Source organism: Otolemur garnettii, unplaced genomic scaffold (assembly GCF_000181295.1).
Source record: "Otolemur garnettii isolate 467f Iridium unplaced genomic scaffold, OtoGar3 scaffold00029, whole genome shotgun sequence".
NCBI classification, from domain to species: domain Eukaryota; kingdom Metazoa; phylum Chordata; class Mammalia; order Primates; family Galagidae; genus Otolemur; species Otolemur garnettii.
The window spans coordinates 15,945,180-15,963,150 of record NW_003852424.1 but is presented as its reverse complement, the minus strand read 5'-3'; the positions used below and the strand labels follow the sequence as shown (position 1 = coordinate 15,963,150).

General features: G+C 51.9%; 1 protein-coding gene across 3 annotated transcripts in view; it reads right to left on the bottom strand.

Moving 5' to 3' along the window:
• NCLN (nicalin) overlaps positions 1-14,164 on the bottom strand; it is a 17,923-nt gene extending 3,759 nt beyond the window's left edge. For 2 of the 3 annotated variants that reach the window (XR_002773143.1, XM_003788728.3), the window contains exons 1-12: positions 13,550-14,164; positions 8,442-8,632; positions 7,748-7,892; positions 6,129-6,223; positions 4,938-5,018; positions 2,942-3,045; positions 2,595-2,683; positions 2,333-2,472; positions 2,038-2,216; positions 790-877; positions 666-704; positions 419-582 (exon numbers count right to left, since the gene is read on the bottom strand). Coding sequence is in view for 2 of the 3 variants with exons in the window: in XM_003788728.3 (XP_003788776.1) it covers positions 419-582; positions 666-704; positions 790-877; positions 2,038-2,216; positions 2,333-2,472; positions 2,595-2,683; positions 2,942-3,045; positions 4,938-5,018; positions 6,129-6,223; positions 7,748-7,892; positions 8,442-8,632; positions 13,550-13,733 (1,499 nt within the window). In the remaining variant the exon portion in view is untranslated. The remainder of the gene's footprint in view (positions 1-418; positions 583-665; positions 705-789; positions 878-2,037; positions 2,217-2,332; positions 2,473-2,594; positions 2,684-2,941; positions 3,046-4,937; positions 5,019-6,128; positions 6,224-7,747; positions 7,893-8,441; positions 8,633-13,549) is intronic. The other variant, XM_012804552.2, reaches the window with a different exon arrangement.
• Positions 14,165-17,971: the final 3,807 nt, after the last annotated feature.

Sequence of the window (17,971 nt, the reverse complement as noted above, 5' to 3'; positions counted from 1 at the left end):
GAACCCGCCACCTTAGGTGTATGTGGCTGGCGCCTTAGCCGCTTGAGCCACAGGCGCCGAGCCCATTTTTTTAATTTTTTAATTTACTTATATATTTCTTAGAGACAGGTTCTCATTATGTTGCCCCAGCTGGAATGCAGTAGTGTCATCATGCTTCAATGCAGTCTTAAACTCCTGAGTTCAAGCAATTCTCCCATCTTGGCCTCCTGGAGTGCTGGAATTAAAGGCGTGAGCAACCATGCCCAGCTTTCATCCTGTATTTTTATTGCTTCACCTGACATCCTCCAGGATAGAGGGGATGGAAGATTCTAGACATCACCCCAGTAGCAGTGAGGTCCCCAGTCTATGAGCTCTATCATTCGTGAGCCCCAGATAGGAAGTCATTTTAAGAAGGCAGGACCTAGCCTGCCCCTCTCACCGCTTGTCTGCCTTGACATGGTGCTGCCTCACATCCTTCAGGTAGCGGCTCAGGTAGTGCTCCAGGGTGCTGAGGAAGGTGCTGTCCTTGTCCAGCAGCTGGGCGGCCCGTGGCTGGTTGGTGAGCCAGTCCATGACCGAGTCCAGCTGTTCCTGCTGGATCTGCTGCAGGGATGGTGGCCTGGGTCACCAGCCTGGACCCTCCTCACCCCTCTGGCCCCCAACCCAGGGCCCACCGGGTGCCTTACCATCTGCTCCGTGAATACTGGCATATCTGGGGGGGTCCCCTAAGGAGAGAGAATGAGACACGGCCCTGAGTCCAGGATGCCCAGCAGGCTGGGGCAGGGGCTCATGGCTGGGGCAGGGGCTCACCTTCTCTGTCAGATTGTAGATGACACGTGTCAGGGCCTCTGCGATGATCCGTGTGTTGCGGGTCAGGGTTTTAGAATCCACCCGGGACCTTCAAGATTTAAAATTTTAAAAATATATTTTTCGAAATTAGCATCGCTTATAATCATCAAAAAAGCAAAGAATAATCCAAATCTCTGATAGTAAAAGAAAAGCAACCTCTTTCTCAGGCATGGGCAAGTATCTCTCCACCCCTCTCCGCAGGGGTGTCTTGTACCCTGGCCAGGTCATCTGTGAAGCTGGGGAAGCCAGCACCCCACAAGCCCCAGCTCAGTCCTGCAAATAAGCCCACTCTACTTCAGCCCTGTACCTTCCTTAAACAACTGGGCCACCACTGACCTTAGTTTTCTCACCCAGAAAATAGTGAGACCATGGCACCTGCCACCTGGGTTAAGGGCAGACTCAGTGCAACACCACTGTATTTGGGTGAATGGCATCCCCCCAATTCATGTCCACCTGGAATCTCACAATGGGAGCCTTTTTGGAAATAAGGTGTTTGCAGATCTAATTCGTTACAATGAGATTATACTGGGGTTAAGGGGCATGATCCAATGATTGGCGCCCATACAAGAGGGAAATTTGACAGAAACACAGAGAGGAGGCCACATGAAGATAGGGGCTAGAGAGATGTGGCCACAAGCCAAGGACTCCTGGAGTCCCCAGAGAAAGGAAGAATCCTCTCCTGGAACCTCTGGAAAGAACATAGCCATGTCCATACCTTGATCTCAGACTTCTGGATTTTAGGACTTTGAAAACGTATTTTATAATAGATTCCTGTTGTCTGGACCCCCCACCCTCATGCACCTGGGCTCTGGCTGGTCATGGCACCTCCCTGGGCCTCCTGAGACTAGATGGTACCATCCCCGGCCTGATGGGACCCTAAATGTGGTGAGGGCACAGCAGGAGAGAGGCAAGAGGTACCTGTTCCTAACTCAACAGATGACAGGGTGTTGGGGTCCCGTATGGGACCCATGACCTAGACCATGTACCCTATCTTCCCTGTCCCCAAAAAGGGAGGCTCAAAAACTACCTACCCCTGCTCCTTGCTGTGGACATATCCTGGGCAACCCTCCACTCCCTGCATCTCACTGGCCTCTGCCCTATCACCTGCAGGGGATTTGTTACCTCCCCAATAGCTTCCTGGAGTTACAACCCAAACCCACTGCCCCAACCCCCAGAAAGAAAATTTCAGAAGGTATCATCCAGGCTCACCGCACATCCATGATGCTGCTGCGCTGGCCATCGCGATGGCTCTCCAGGTGGGACAGGGTGAAAGCAGGCAGCCGGCGGATGGCAAAGCGCTCATGCTCCCAGGCCAGCACATCCTCTGCCAGGTTGATCTTCTTGTGCACCATGGAGAACCGTACCTCTGGAAATTGGTGTGCAGCCACCTGTGTGAGCAGCGTTGTCAGAGGGTCCCAGCCTCACTGTCTGGAGTCTCTACAAAGCTGGCCCCCAACCTGGCCCACTCCCCGTAAGTGGGAAATGGGGGAGCCCAGACACTCACCGCCTGGAGCTCCCGCAGGAAGGCATGCTGCAGGGTGCCCTCACGGGGTGGCTTGGACACGTGCAGGTGCAGGCTGTCCCCGCGGCCCAGTGTGTCCAGGCACAGGACGAAGGCCACATTGTCCTGCAGCAAGCTGGAGTCTGCAGGAGCACCAAGAAACTGGGCTGGAGGTAGGGTTGGGGGCAGGAACAAGGGAAGACCCTGGCCATCCATGCCACCTGACCCCCCAACCCTACCCCCAATGTGGGGGTCAACCACTAACCTGTATGGTCCAGGTTGTCTTCCAGCCAGCGCTTGGTGCCCTGGTAGTTGAATTTGCCCCCTCCAGAAGCAAAGAACAGGAGGTTGTACCTAGTGGGGACAGGACCAGGGTTAGTGTGACATGTGAACTTCTGGGGCGGAAATGGACCAGGTCATAGGCCCTGAGGAGGTCTCCCCCAAAGTATGAGATCATAACCTGCCCCTTGGATGGGATCTCTCCACGTGGGTACTATCGTCCCAGTGGGTGGTAGTTTTTCTATTCCTGAAGCCAAGAGCCCTCCTGACTGAGATCTGGCTCACAGGCAGCCCCACTGTGGGCATGGAAACCCCTAGCCCAGCCAGACTCACGCTGCATGGGTGCGCTTGTAGGTGTAGAATCTGGAGAAGAGACGGGCCAGCTCCAGCAGCACGGAGACACCACTCCCATTGGAGTCTGCGCCCAGCGATAGCCACTATAGGACAGAGAGACCAGTCACCCCAGATCCCCACTGGCCTTATGCCCTCACCCCCAACTGTGCTCAGAACCCTAATGTCTGCAGGACCCAGGCCTCTCTGCTCCCCATGGCTCTGCACCTGTCACTGTGAGAAGCTGCAGGTGGGGCCTGGGGCTGGGCTGGCAGATTGGCTCACTAGGAACAGCATCCACTCAGCCCAGCCTCTGCATGGTATCCCCTCCAGAGACTAGGTCTCCCCCAGCATGCCTGGTGTGCAGGAACAGGCACATTCTGATCCTGTGCCTGACTCATTTTTTTGTTGTTGTTCCAAAGCAACTTTCTCAACAGGGGTCATATTTGATTCTTAGGCAAAGAAAAAAATCTTGAAAACTGAAATGGTTAGGGACAATCACAAGGTCACAGTGTGTGTCATGGGTCCATCTGTAGCACTAAAGTTCATGGGACAAAATCCCACTTAGGTAGACAAGCCAGACCCGAAGGCCACCAAGGCACAGGATCTTGCTTACAGGAAACATCTGGGCAAAGCCACAGGGACAAGAAGGGGATTCATTGTTGCTCAAGGTGGGGAGGAAGAATGGGTGATGCTGATGGGTGTGAGGCTAATGGCAGTGGGTTTATTTTGGGGATGATGGAATGTTCTGGAATAGAGAGCAGTAATGGTTGCACTACTTTGCAAATTTACTAAAAACCACTGAATTGTAAGGGTGAATTTTACATTATATGAATTATCTCAAAAAATAAATTTTAAAAAACTTTATGGGGGGACTGGGCATAGTGGCTCATGCCTGTAATCCTAGTGCACTCTGGGAAGCCAAGGTGGGAGGGTTGCCTGAGTTCAGTTCAAGACCAGCTTAAGCAAGAACAAGATCCCATCTCTACTAAAAATAGAAAATTAGCCAGGCATTATGGCAGGCACTTGTAGTCCCCAGCTACTTGGGAGGCTGAGGCAGGAGGATCACCTGAGTCCAAGAGTTTGAGGTTGCTGTGAGCTAGGATGATGCCATGGCACTCTACCTAGGGCAACGGAGTGAGACTCTGTCTCAAAAAAAAAAAAAAAATTCACAGAGGTAAATGATGAGGACAAAAATGTCTAAAAAAGCTCCTTTTCAGGGCCTAACAATGAGGAAGAAACCCAGCATAGTTCTAAGTTGATGGCTTAAATTTTCACCTGGGCCTGGCTGGACCAGGCATTCTCAGGGATGGGGACTTGGCCCCCTGCCTTGCTGACAGAAGGGGCTGCTGGGCCTAAACTGCTCTTATGAACACCATGGTCTGTGCTTGGGCCTTGTGTTCCCCTGGCATCTAGAATCTTAGCACGGGTCAGGCAGAGGCAAGTCACATGGCCAGCCCCCACAGAAACCCAGATCTTGGGTCTCTGCAAGCTTCCCTGGGGACACTTCACATGTGTTGTCACACTCCCTTCTTGGAGTGAAGCTTATCCTGTATGACTTCACGGGAGAGGGTTCTAGGAGCTGGGCCTGTCCTCCCCAACTCACCCCACACGCTTTTTCCCTTCGCTAACTCTACTATGTCCTTTCTCTATCACAAACTATAGACATTGGAACGACCACATGCTAAGTCTCAGAGTCCTCTCAGCAAGTCACAGAGCTTGGGGTTCTCTTAGGGAAACCAACATAGACACCCTGGGCTCAATTCCTGGCCTGGCCACCTATGTGCCCTGGGACCTTGGCCAAAAGACCCACCCAGCTCTGCCACATGACAACACCCACAGTGGGGTCCTTACAGGGATGAAAATGTACATTTACATCAGAATGGGTGAACCACTCAGACCCCAGCCACCATCCCCCAATGGACACTGCCTCTGGACTGGGTGGAGCTGGGCTGGAGTCCAGTCCCTGTGGGATGGGGCCGGGGGTGCACATACGTACGGGGGCCACTCCGAAGGCGTCATAGTGGGCCACGATGACGATGGTAGGAAGGTCCTCTCCACCCAGCCCCGTCAGCCGCCCCTGTATTAACACAGCCTGTGAGCAGCTAGAGCTGCCCCCTGGGGCAGGGGGGTGACCACAACGTGGGGATAGAAGATCCCTCCTCCCAGGACCACGGCAGCCTGTTCTGCCCTAGTTATAACACCTTCCTTGGTACTGATGCCCAGCTATAAGAGCTGTTTCTGTGTGCCAGGCACCAGGTTAGGCCCCAAGAATACACAGAGGCCAGGATAAGCTTGTGTCTACTCCCAGGGCACTTAGGCCGGTGGGCTATAAACAACTGGCACACATGTTCCAAAGGTGAAGACTCTGAAGCCAGGAGGGTCAGAAGCCAGATAAGGAGTCCAGCTTGGTTAGAGACCTTGGTGTAGTTCTTAGGCCTGACCTTGGCAACTGCAAAGGGTTCATCTGGCAGTAGGGAAGCTGTCTGCCCAGCCAACCCTGGTGCCCAGCTGGGAGCCAAGATCTCAAGCCCTGCCAGTGCCCCTAGTCTGACGCCTTCATCCTTAACCTCTTTTACCTGAGGCTGGGTCAGGGTCTTCTTCCAGTGTCTCTACCTTGAGGGAGAGGAGAAACCCTGAAGCTATTTCCCCACCCTTATACCTCACTCAGGTCTTCACTCCTAGTTCTTGCCCAGCCCTGGGACTGTAAACCTGCAGGGGCCTTTTGTCCGGGGCTTCCCCCACAGTGAGACAACCCCGCTCTGAACCCTGGACACATGGGCCATCCCATGGAGGAAATGGAACAGGGGAGCCAGCACTTCCTCAGGTTTTAGAGCTCTTGCTTACACCACAGCAGTAGCCATGGAAAGGTCAGCCCCTCATCTGTGGCGCTGCTTTAAGTGCTATTTTCATGCTCAGGGCTCTCATGCCCAGCCTGGCAGAGCTCCTGACAGCAAGGGGCCAGAGGGTCTCTGAAGATATGCCTTTGAGTCAACAGGTAAAGAAGCCTAAAGAAGTTGAGAGAAAAAGGGAGGAGAAGGCTCAGGTGTGGCTAGGGGCTGGTAGGAGAGGGTTCTTGCAAGGTAGGCACAGGCTAAGCCAATATCCTCTCAGAGGCTCCCCATAGTGAAGACCAGTGGTACAGCAGCCTGGCTGGGCAGGGGGAGGCAGGCGAGTAGCAGGTACTTACCTCCACACTTGTGATTAGCCAGTCGCTCACGGCCTTGCTCTGGACCCCACTGGTGACCATCTGGAAGCCGTTGGCAGTGGCCGTGTGCAGCAGCACTAGGGAGAAGAGGGTGGGTCAGCCAGAATCCTTGCCCTCAGCACTCCAGACTCAGGGGTCCAGAGACTGGACCACATAAGCCTGGGTACAATGCAAACACAACGAGCATTACAGACAGCCTTCTCCTGAAATTAACCACATATCCATCCCAGAACATTCCATTGTGACATTTCTCCTTGGCATTATTCTGATCCTTTGTTGCTGGGCACTAAGTAAGTCTTTCACTTTAAATACACAGACACATGCAGTAGGCACAGAAAGTATTATCTTTGTGGGAAGCATGCCCTGGGAACTCTCTGTAATAGTTGTGAGTCTTAATGTATTTCAAAACGAAAGTATTATTTTTAAAAGGCAATTGTGACCAATAATGTGATTTTATAGCCCTGTTTTTTTCTCTAACCAGTGTAAAATAAGCACTTCTCCACATCACTAAGCTTTCTCCTGGGGTAACATTTTCAATAGCTGCATAATATTCCAAGTGTTAAGATTCCTCTTTCCTCTAACTGGATATTTAGGTATTTCCAAAAATTCACTCTTCTACCCATAATGAATGGTCATAATCAAGACTTTAATCAAGACCAGGGGTTGGAAGCTTTTTCTGTAAAGGGCCAGAGAGTTAACACTTTGGATTCTGCAGGCCAGAGGGTCTGTCACAGGCTCTGCGACTTAACTTTGCTTTTGTCTTGGGAAAACCACCATAGATAGCACACAAATGAGCGAGAGCAGCCCTGTATCAATAAAACTTTATAGAAACATGTACCCCATTGCCTGGAGTTTCTAATCTGGAGTCCCAATAATTTGGCCATAAAGGATGAACTTTTTCTCACAGCTTTGACACATATTGCCAAACTCTTTCCCCAAAGAACAGGGCCAGGTTTTCTATGCTGACAAACGTATCTGCCCTGCCTGTTCTTGCTGACTCTGGTATCGGCTTCCCCCTTTCAGACCTGCTATCTCCTCAGGTGAACATGGCCTTGGGTAGATCCTGCTGCTCCCTTTCTTTCTCACTCTCAAAGGTAGCCCACCCACACCTTCCCCAATCCACCAGGCCCCCTGTTCAATGGGTGGAGAGAAATGTGTTTGTCCATTTTCCCTAAGAACTTTGCTGGTCCACCCTGACATTCAAGGGTGGGGCCACATGTGGCCTCCTGGATCCTTGAGTGCAGCCTTTTGACTGCATCTAAATTCTATAGGACAAATCCTTTTAATAAATCAAATTTATGCTATGTCTTTCATTAGCAGCTGGGGAGGGGACTGCCTCCCTCTAGTGAATCGTTCCAAACTCTCCTGTGCACAGGAACCAGTGGCCAGGTGGGAAATAAAGCACTGCAAACTACAGGGTCCTGAGTCTTAGCCCCAGAGCGGTAACAAAGCAAGTCCACGGCTAATCTACACAGTTAACTACAGGCAACAGGATGCCACACACTGGCTCTGAGTGCGGAAATGGAACAGGGTAACTGCAGGCATTGGGAGAGGGACTCCTTCCCACACCCCTGGCACCCTCCCTGCCACCCAAAGCCCACCTTCAGCAGCAGAGGCAGAGCCCTGGGAAGCAGAGGCGGCCTGGGTCTGCTCATAGATGGAGAGCAGGGCCTCGTCCTCCACAGCAAAGTACACAGGGACGATGGTCTCCATGGCCAGCATCTCTGGCTCGATCTCCATGAATTGCTGAAAAGACACAGGTTTTTTTTATTTGTTTTTGTTTTTTTGAGAAGACACACATTTAAGGGGCTTCTGACCTGGGCAAGGAAAGCAGATTGGCCAGGGGCCCAATGGCTGGTGCTGAAAGGCAGGCCCTCTCAGATAGTACATGAGCTGTACCACGCTCTTCTCATCTGCAAAGTCATCTCCACCAGGGTCTCCTGTGAGTTCTACCACATCTGTTCATTCAAAGCAGGGTCCCTCCCTGGGTACGATGGACACTGGGGCCAGGTTATTTTCTGGGGTGGGACCATCCTGGGTGCTGTAAGGTATTGATCAGCATCCCTGGCACCCACTTACCCCATGCCAGGACCTCCCCCACCCCAAATGCCTCCAGATGTCACTCAATATCCTCTGGAAACAGAACTGCCCTTGGGTGAGGACCAGAGATGAAGGGGAACAATGTCCCACTTTCCAAAAGGCTCAAAGAGGTAAAGCCACCTGCCTAGTGACACAGATGACTCCAAATCAAACCATGGCTTCTAAACCCTACACGGGAAGAGATCAGGTGCTCACCCGGACAACATCCTGGGGCACAGCAGCCATGGCCCGTGGTAGGATGATGACAACGGCGCCCGCCGACTGCCGTAGGGCCTTCTGGTACTGCTCATAGGAGAAGTCCACCAGCCTCATGAGGACGCAGCGGCGGCTCAGCACATCTGCATCTATTGTGCGTGCCTCTGTGTTTAGCACTGCATTCCGTGTACCTATGGTAGAGGGGAATCTCATTCAGTGGGTAGCCAAGCATGGGGAGGGGACAAGACCAGGGATGGGGACCTGTACAGCTCCCTTCTATACCCCAACTATCCTAGTAACTCTCACATAGATCTGGGGTCACCAGCTGAGCTGCCTCCAGCTCAACCTCCCTGGAAAGCTCCAGGAGAGCACGAGGGAAGGAGGGGGAGTCCTGAGGAGGGTGCTGGCAGGGAAATGGCAGCAAAGACCTTCAGGAAGTCTTTGAACCCTAGAATGCTGGGAATGCCTCACCTCTTGCCCTCTCCTTGGCCTCCCAGGGACAGCTCAAATGTCACCCCTTCTGCTACCTATAGGCATGTACTGTGTGCTAGGCCAGAGGCCTGGGTGTCTGCTCACTGGACTCAGGACTGGTGAGGGAAGGAATGAGTAAGGTCAAACCAGTAAGTAGATGCCAGTCCCCTGGAACACCCTGAAATCACAGCAACCCCTTTAGGATGGAAACTAGCCCCATCTGAGCCCCGAACATCACACTCCCTACTCCATGCCCTCACTCACCTGATCAATATAGCCTATCACCCCGGGTCATAGTCACTTTTGATGGCTCCACCCTCCCTTGAGGGCCAGGGCGTCTGCAAACTAGTATAGACACAGCCCTTGGCCCTGTATCCAGGGCAGGGGCTACATTTTGGTGGACACCACAAAAGCAGGCACTGGGCATCAGGACAGAAGTCACTGATTCCCATAAAAGAACCAGGTTGGGCTCGGCGCCTATAGCTCAACCGGCTAAGGCGCCAGCCACGTACACCTAAGGTGGCGGGTTCGAATCCCCAGCCCGGACCCGCCAAACAACAATGACGGCTGCAACCAAAAAATAGCCGGGCGTTGTGGCGGGCGCCTGTGGTCCTAGCTACTTGGGAGGCAGAGGCAAGAGACTCGCTTGAGCCCAGGAGTTGGAGATTGCTGTGAGCTGTAATGCCATGGCACTCTACCCAGGGGGACAGCTTGAGGCTCTGTCTCAAAAAAAAAAAAAAAAAAAAAAAAAGAACCAGGTTGAACAGAGGTCAGCAAACCTTTCTATCTAATCAAGTGTTAGACAGTCAATCCTTTGCCCTTGCTGGCTACATAGGCTCTGCTACTCTAGCCTGAGAGCAGCCAGAATCAGACAGCAATAGATGAGTGTGACAGTGTGACTGCATGCCAATAAAACTTTATTTACAACAGGCAGAGAGATGGATGTGACCTACCAACCAGGCTCCCAAATTAAGGGCCTGGCATGAGTTCTGGGAGCCAAGGCCCCTGAAGGGTACTAACATCCTTGCCTCTGGGGGTCCCTGGGATGGGAGGCACTAAACTAAAGGCTGTTAGTGTGACAAGCTCCACCTGTTATAAACACTTTAGACTCAGGAAGACACACTTCACCTGAGCAGGGCAGAGTCCACCTGGACAGGAGGGGTGTGTCATACCTGACTAATCACCCTCAGACCCAGCTCACACCTACCAGGCCCCACATTTCTCAACAGGCGTAAAAAAGGAAGTTGGGCAAGGAGTCCCTAGCAAGAAAAGGTTGTGACGCCCTGAGGAGATTGCACTAGAGAGTGACTTAGCAGGCTAGTCCTCAAGGGCAGCACACCCAGGACTTCCCAAGGGCCCGTCCTCTGCAGGGTCATCACCCATGCCACCAAGTCAGAGAAGCAATGTAGAGGCATGTGCTCAGCTGGGAAGCCATGCACCTTCCAGAGCTGGGGCTACAGAGGAGAAACACTGAGGCTAAGATCGGCAGCTGCCCCACAGGCCCCTCTGCACACCCTGGAGCCTATAGTCCTCCAGACTGGCTGGGTGAAGGCCAGACACAGGGAAACACCAGTCCCTTGTCACAGGAGGCAGCTCTTAGTTTCTCAGTAGATCAACACAAACTGGGGGCCAGGAAAAAGGGAGCATGGAAGTCGGCTGACACAGAGTCAGAAGGGATCCCAGATCAGCCACAGGATTCAGGGAAGGGAGGGAAGGACAAAAAGGACACTGTAGGAGAGAACAGGGGAGGGGCTAAGAAAAAGGGCCCAAGGTAACGGGGGGTGGACATAAGGAGGCTGGAGAAAAGAAGGTCCCATAAAGAAACAGAGTGCATGGGTGGCACTTATGGCTCAAAGGAGTAGGGTGCCAGCCCCATATGCCAGAGGTGGTGGGTTCAAACCCAGTCCTGGCCAAAAACTGCAAAAAAAATGAAACAGAGAGGAGCAACTTTGAAAATCAGAGAGGTTGTCCTGCTGGGAAACTCTGATGCCCTAACTTCATTTTGTACATAGAGCCAGACTTACTCCATTTTGCTAAAAGCTTTCAATACTTCCCCTTTAAACTTAGCTGAAAGCTTCAGAGTTTAGCAAAAACTGCAAAATCCTATGAAACCACAGCTCTCCCTGATAAGCACTCCCCTTACCCTGTAGATCTAACCTTGCAGGTGTTGGTTTTTATGAAACTTGGCTTGCTAAGGACTCCTCCTCTCCTAACAAAAGCACCTTACAAAGTTTGTACCCCTGCCTATAGTGGTCAAGAGACCTTAAGGTGTAAGCCCGTTCTTGGCTGCAAGCCAATAAAGGACCCCTGCTTAATTTGGACTCAGTGTGCTGGCCTTTCTCTATCCCACTTGCTTCGGGTACAACAAAACAGCAGAACACCTATTTGCTCAACACAGACACCAACGTTTCCTTGGTGGGGGGGATCTGCAGGAGAGAAAAAGAGTCTGTGGGCAGGACAGAGTCCCAGCTGCCATGTGGGAGAAAAGCTCCAGGAGTATATACAGGTGAGGTAGGGGGAAGCTGAAACCAACAGCAACTCAGAAGGATCTGGAGACAGAGGTTATCCCAAATCCCAGGAGCTGGGCCCTCTGGACTACAGGTTCCTTTAGCAAATCCACAAAAACTCAAGAACTGTGCCATGGCTCGGCGCCTGTGGCTCAAGTGGCTAAAGCGCCAGCCACATACACCTAAGATGGGGGGTTCGAATCCACCCGGGGCCCACCAAAACAATGACGGCTGCAACCAAAAATAGCCGGGTGTTGTGGTGGGTGCCTGTGGTTCCAGCTACTTGGGAGGCTGAGTCAGGAGACTCGCTTGAGCCCAGGAGTTGGAGGTTGCTGTGAGCTGTGACGCCACGGTACTCTACCCAGGGGGATAGCTTGAGGCTCTGTCTCAAAAAAAAAGAACCATGCCACTCACTATGTGGCTGCTGGGGTTTATTACCATCAAACATAACTAGTATTATGTTCCTCAGTGGCAAAGGCCATGTTCCATGGACTCAGCAGCCTCCTGTGGCTGGTGGTTCCCATGTTAGAGGGTGAAGATAAAGAAAAGGTCCATAGGGGTGGTGCCTGTGGCTCAGTGAGTAGGGCACCAGCCTCATATACTGAGGGTGGCAGGTTCAAACCTGGCCCCGGCCAAACTGCAACAACAACAACAACAAAAAAAAGAAAGCAAAAGAAAAAGAAAGAAAAAAAAGAAAAGGTCCACACACGGCAAAGAGAGCTACTGGCTAGCCAACTGGCATGCAGAAAGTGCCCAGGCACTCCCATCCTCAAGAGCCTGGGTCACTGGTTCAGATCATCACTCTGACCCAGGGTCTCACCCCTACAACTGTGGACATGGGGCCCAACTGCTCTCTGTGATGGGGCCATCCTGGGCATTGCAGGGTGCTGAGCAGCATCCTTGGCCTCCACCCACCTAACCCCAGGAACACCTCCCAACTGTTACAATCAAAAATGTCCCCAGACATCACCTGATGCCCCCTGCGTTGATAGTGCTGCTTTAAATGGAAACAACATAACTTTGGGGGCAAAATGGAATCTGAGGAGGAATCTGGGTACAAATCCAGACAGGCTCCCCAAGGGTCTGGCAGAGGCTGGGGTTTGAGAGACTCAGGCTGTGCCTAAGATGTTACAAGAGGGGCTAGTCCAAAGGAACTGAGGCTCAGAATTGAAGGGGACCTGGAGAACATGCAGAGATGGGCTCCCTTATAGGAAAGTCAGGCTTGACTTGCAGGGAACTGAGGGGCTGAGCCAGAAGAATCAGGAACCAGAAGGTTCTGGAACAGCAGGTGCAGCTACAGTCAAGAGGAGACAAGGGTATCTAAAATGATATGGGCTCTGGGGTTGCTAACCTATCAGAGGCTAAACTGAGAGGGTGGGTATGCATCAAAGGAGGAGCAAGAGGAAACCCCTGAGGCCAGGGTATTGCACAGGGAAGGTGGGAGGCAGCCAGGGCAGTGGATACAGGATTCTGGAAACTTCAGCTCATAAGCTGGGACCAGGGAGAGCCTGGGAAGACATGAGGAGGGGCAGTGGTCAGAGCGAGTGAGCTTTAAAGTGGGGCAGAATTTGGGCACTGGACTAAGAGCATGGTGGTACCCAGGAGCCTTGGGGGGGGCGGCTACTTAGTTGGACCACCGCAGCGAGTGGCTCCGCCTGGCAGAAACCAGTACAAATGCAGTTAAGTCAAAGGTTGGAGGTCTGCACAGGAGCATGACCCAAGGAGCACAGACACCAGGTGGGGTCTGAGGTCAGGGAAGTAGAGTCTGGGCAAATGGGCACCAGTAAGGGAACGGTACTCAAGGAGCCCAGGAAGGAGAGACAAGACAAGGGAGCTTGACTTTGACCCGGCTGGGAATAGCAAAGGGGTCCAGGAGCCGGGGGCGCTTAGAGCCACGTGTCCCAAGGCAGGACCGGGGGTTGTGAAGGAGGGAGCCAGGTAACCCATAGGGCACAGAGCGGATTGCGGGGGACAGCTGGCTCCGATTCCCCCGTGGCCTGAGAGAGGGTCCAGCGGCTCAGGCGAGGGCTGGGACGGGGAGCCTTGGGGCTGGACAGGCCGGAGTGAAGGGTGCTGGGGCCCGGAAGACCCAGGGGGAATCCAGGGGAACCGGGACCGGGGTCCACGAACCGTAGGGCTGGCCCTGCAGGTCGTACTGCTGCATGCGGTACACGGTGAATTCGTGCGCCGCGTCTGCGGCGGGCAGCGGCGGCGCCACCAGCAGCAGCACCGCGGGCAGGAAAACGATGAAGCCGAGCGGCAGGCATGACGCCTTCAGCATGTTCTCCAGCACCTCGCCCGCTTCCTCCAGCATCCTGGCCGGCGGCAAAGCCGCACAGGGCGGCAGCGGGGACGGGACCGGACGGCGGTGGCGACAACTCCCGCGGACTCACCTCGGCATGGGTAGTCGCCGAGGTCCTTCGGGCCCCGCACCGGGCATCCTGCGCCCGCCCTGGGGTCCTGCAGGCACCGCCGCGGACAGCCCCTTCGGGCCGCACTACCTTGTGGAAGTTGTAGTCCTCTCGGCGCGTACGCGGAACCACATGGGATTGTAGGCACCCTATAGGCCCTCCCTCAAGGAAAGCTGAGGCCGGCTCTTTGGCTAACCCTGCTGTTTAACACAAACTCCCAAGTCATGAAACACAGAGACTTAAAAAATCTATTGTGAAGTAGAACTTTCTTAAACTTTGTCGTAGTGTGTGTTGGGGAAGGCGGGGAGAGGAACGAAAGGCGAGCGTGACCTTGCAACCTGGAAGGAAGTCGGGGCCGAAAAAAAGAGTAAGCGGCCTCTGGCGCGCTAGGTCTCCTGGGAATCATAGTCACAGCGAATAAGCACAAAGGCTCATGGGAGCTGTAGTCTTCTAGCAGAAGTTTCGGAGGAAAAAAAAAAAATCACTTAAAACGCCCAAGGATGTAGATGTTAAACTCCATTAAAGCAAAGATTTTTGCCTGCTTTGTGCATTGATGTATCCCTGACGCTTAGCACAAGCCCTGACAACTCAATGGGTGGACTACACAATTTTTGGATGAATGAATGAAAAAAAGGAATTAAAAGTCGTGATAGATGTTTCCTAAAGGATAACAATGTATTATGGGACTTGTAGTCTGGAGTCTTGGGCTTATGCAGGGGTTGGTGGCATAACTTATTTATCCTTATTCATATTTGGAGCATACTTATACTAAAAAGAAGTACCTGATGTTCATTGGAAATTCAAGTTTAATTACGGAATGTCCCATATTGGTATTTCCTAATTGTCTATTATCATTGGACAGTTTCCTAATTGTCCCAGTGTCTCACGGCCAGAGGTACAAGAGGAGCACCAGTAACTCACGCCTCCTTGTAGAGATGGGAAGACTGAGGCAAAGGAAGCAGAAGACATTGACTCTGGCTCTCAGAGAATTAAGATCCCAGGCTCCACGTTGATGTCTAAGGACTTGGGGCCAAGTAAGCTGTGGCAATTTGTGCCAATTAAGAGAATGGGCTCAAATCCTCTATTTCCTAACTGTGTGACTTTGGGCAAGTCACTTTATCTCTCTGAGCTTTGCTTTTCTCTGCTGTCAACTATGAAGATAAATAATTAAATGTGACTTGGGGGTGTAGATCAGTGGTTAGGGTGACGGCTGCCTTCACCGGAGCTGGTGGGTTCAAACCCAGCCCAGGCCTGCTAAACAACGATAACAACAACAAAAAATATCTGGGCAATGTGGTGGGAGCCTGTAGTCTCAGCTGTTCGGGAGGCTGAAGCAAGAGACTTGCTTAAGCCCAAGAGTTTGAGGTTGCTGTGAGCTGTGATGCCATGGCACTCTACCGAGGGTAACATAGTGAGACTCTGTCTCAAAAAAGAAAAAAAAATTAAATGCTCTCTCCCAGGTTTGGCACCTGTGGCTCAAGTGGCTAAGGCGCCAGCCACATATACCTAAAGGTGGTGGGTTCGAATCCAGCCCGGGCCCGCCAAACAACAATGATGACTGCAACCAAAAAATAGCTGGGCATTGTGGCAGGCACCTGTGGTCACAGCTACTTGGGAGGCTGAGGCAGGAGACTCGCCTGAGCCCAGGAGTTGGAGGTTGCTGTGAGCTGTGATGCCACGGCAGTCTACCCAGGGGGATAGCTTGAGGCTCTGTCTCAAAAAAAAAATAAAATGCTCTCTCCCACCAGCGATGTGTAAGAATTCTTCATTCATCCACACAAACTGATTTAGAGCTAGGTACACAGTAAGTGCTCAATAACTGTTGATATTCTGAGAATGCACCCAGCTCGCACACCCTCAGCTGCTGGAACAGGCTTCTGGCACCTTTCTGTTTGGCTAGCTCCATTTCACCCTTTGAGGCCCAACACCTGCCATTTACTGAAATAATCCAGGGCATTTCTTAGTGAGGTGTTTGCTGTTTGTCACCCCCACCCAAGTGTGACCTTTGTGAAGGAGGGACTGGATCTGTGTTGTTTAAGGCTATAACTCCACCTCCCAGAAGAAAGCCTACCATGGAGTGGTTAAGTGAGTGAATGAATGAAAGAATAATGAAAACCCCAGAAGACCAGCCAAGTCCTTCCAGCTCTGACCTCTGCTTCTGGCCATCTCCAGTCCTCTCCAGGGAGGACCTAGGTTGTTGGAGTTGAGAATGAAGTGGCAGGGCAAGGCCAGGGATGATAACTAACTATAGTCCACGTGCTCTTTGTCAGCAAATATTTATTACCAATTTCTTCCATCTGTCACCCCACACACTTTTAACAAGGCTTAGAGACCATCACAGATCATGCTGCCCTCTCTCCTGAGCCTTGGTGTTTTTGTCTGCAAAATAGGGAGGTTCAACTAATCCCACTTGGAGAGGAAATCACGGGCCGATATAGAACATTTTGAGTATTCCTCCCTGCCAGTTCCTTCCTCCCTTCCTTAATTCATCAAAAAGGAAGTATTGGGTAACAAGAAGCAGCATATGGCCGGGTGCAGTGGCTCACACCTGTAATCCTAGCACTCTGGGAGGCTAAGGCAGGTGGATTGTCTGAGCTTATGAGTTGGAGACTAGCCTGAGCCAGAGCAAGACCTTGTCTCTAAAAATAGCTGGGCGTTGTGGCAGGCACCTGTAGTCCCAGCTACTCAGGAGACTGAGGCAAGAGAATCACTTGAACCTAAGAGTTTGAGGTTTCTGTGGGCTGTGACACCATGGCACCCTTCTGAGGGCAAAAAAGTGAGACTCTGTCTAAAAAAATAAAAAGGTGGCACCTGTGGCTCAAAGGAGTAGGGCACTGGCCCCATATACCAGGAGGTGGTGGGTTCAAACCCAGCCCCGGCCATAAACTGAAAAAAAAAAAAAAAAAAAGAAAGAAAGAAAGAAAGTCCATACCTAAGCTGGGTACAGGGCTTACTCCTGTCCTTTAGAGTATGAGGAAGATAGGTCATTTGGCTTGAGCTCAAGGGGTTGAGACCAGCTAGGAGAACATAACAAAACCCCAACTCAAAGCAAACAAAGGCTCTGTTACTTCTCAGCTGTGTGACTTGGGTAAGTTGCCTAACCTCTCTGGGTCTCAGTGTCCCCATCTGTAAACAGAATTAATGGTGGTATTTGTCTCCTAGAGTTTTTGTGAGATTAAATGGGTGAACATAAAAGGGATTAGAACAATGCCTAGCACTGAGTAATATATAAAGCGTTGTTATTATTCATATAAAAACACACACATGGTAGTTCAAGGGTCTCTACATCCCTCACCTTATCAAATCCTTGCAAAATTCCAGGAGAACGGGAGTTATCAGTATCATTCTAAAGACAAGGAGGCTCAGGCCTGGGGTACATAAGAGCTGGGGAACACTAACAGGTTACAGCAACCGGTAAAGGGGTTGCCATTAACCCCTGAGCTATCTAACAAGTAGCAGTAAGGATTCTTAGAGACAGTTTCACCATTGTGAGGGAGGAGAGCTGAAGTGGAGAGGAAGGAGGGAAAAGAGGTTTCTGAGGACCTGCATGCTGCTGTGTCCAGTTCTCCCAGAGCTCTGGGTCATGGAGGACCTACTGTGTGCCAGGTCCTGTGCTGAGTGTTGGGTACCAGAGACACAGCCATGGCCCAGACAAAGCCACAATATTGACTGCATGGAGCTCCAAGTCCAGAGGAGGAGATGGTTGCGTGACCAGGCAAAATAAGAGCTGATATGGAGGATGCACGGGCAGCTTGTGGAAGCCCAGAGGAGGCCCAGGGAGGAGGAGTGATGAGGGAAGGCTTCCTGGAGGAGATGACACTAAAGCTGACACTCAAGGGATAAGCAGCTGGTAGTTGAAGGAGAGTGTGAGAAAGCCACATCCAGCACAAGCAGAGCCATAATGAGGGTTACAAAGTCAACTGTGAGAGCCTGGAGGAGAAATTAAGGAAGACTTCCTGGTGGTGATACCAAAGCTAATGCACAAAGAATGGACAGGCTGGGTGGCGCTTGTGGCTCAAAGGAGTAGGGTGCTGGCCCCATATGCAGGAGGTGGCGGGTTCAAACCCAGCCCCGGCCAAAAACTGCAAAAAAAAAAAAAAAAAATAAGCACAGGCAGCAGTCAAGTGAAGAAAGAGGGAAG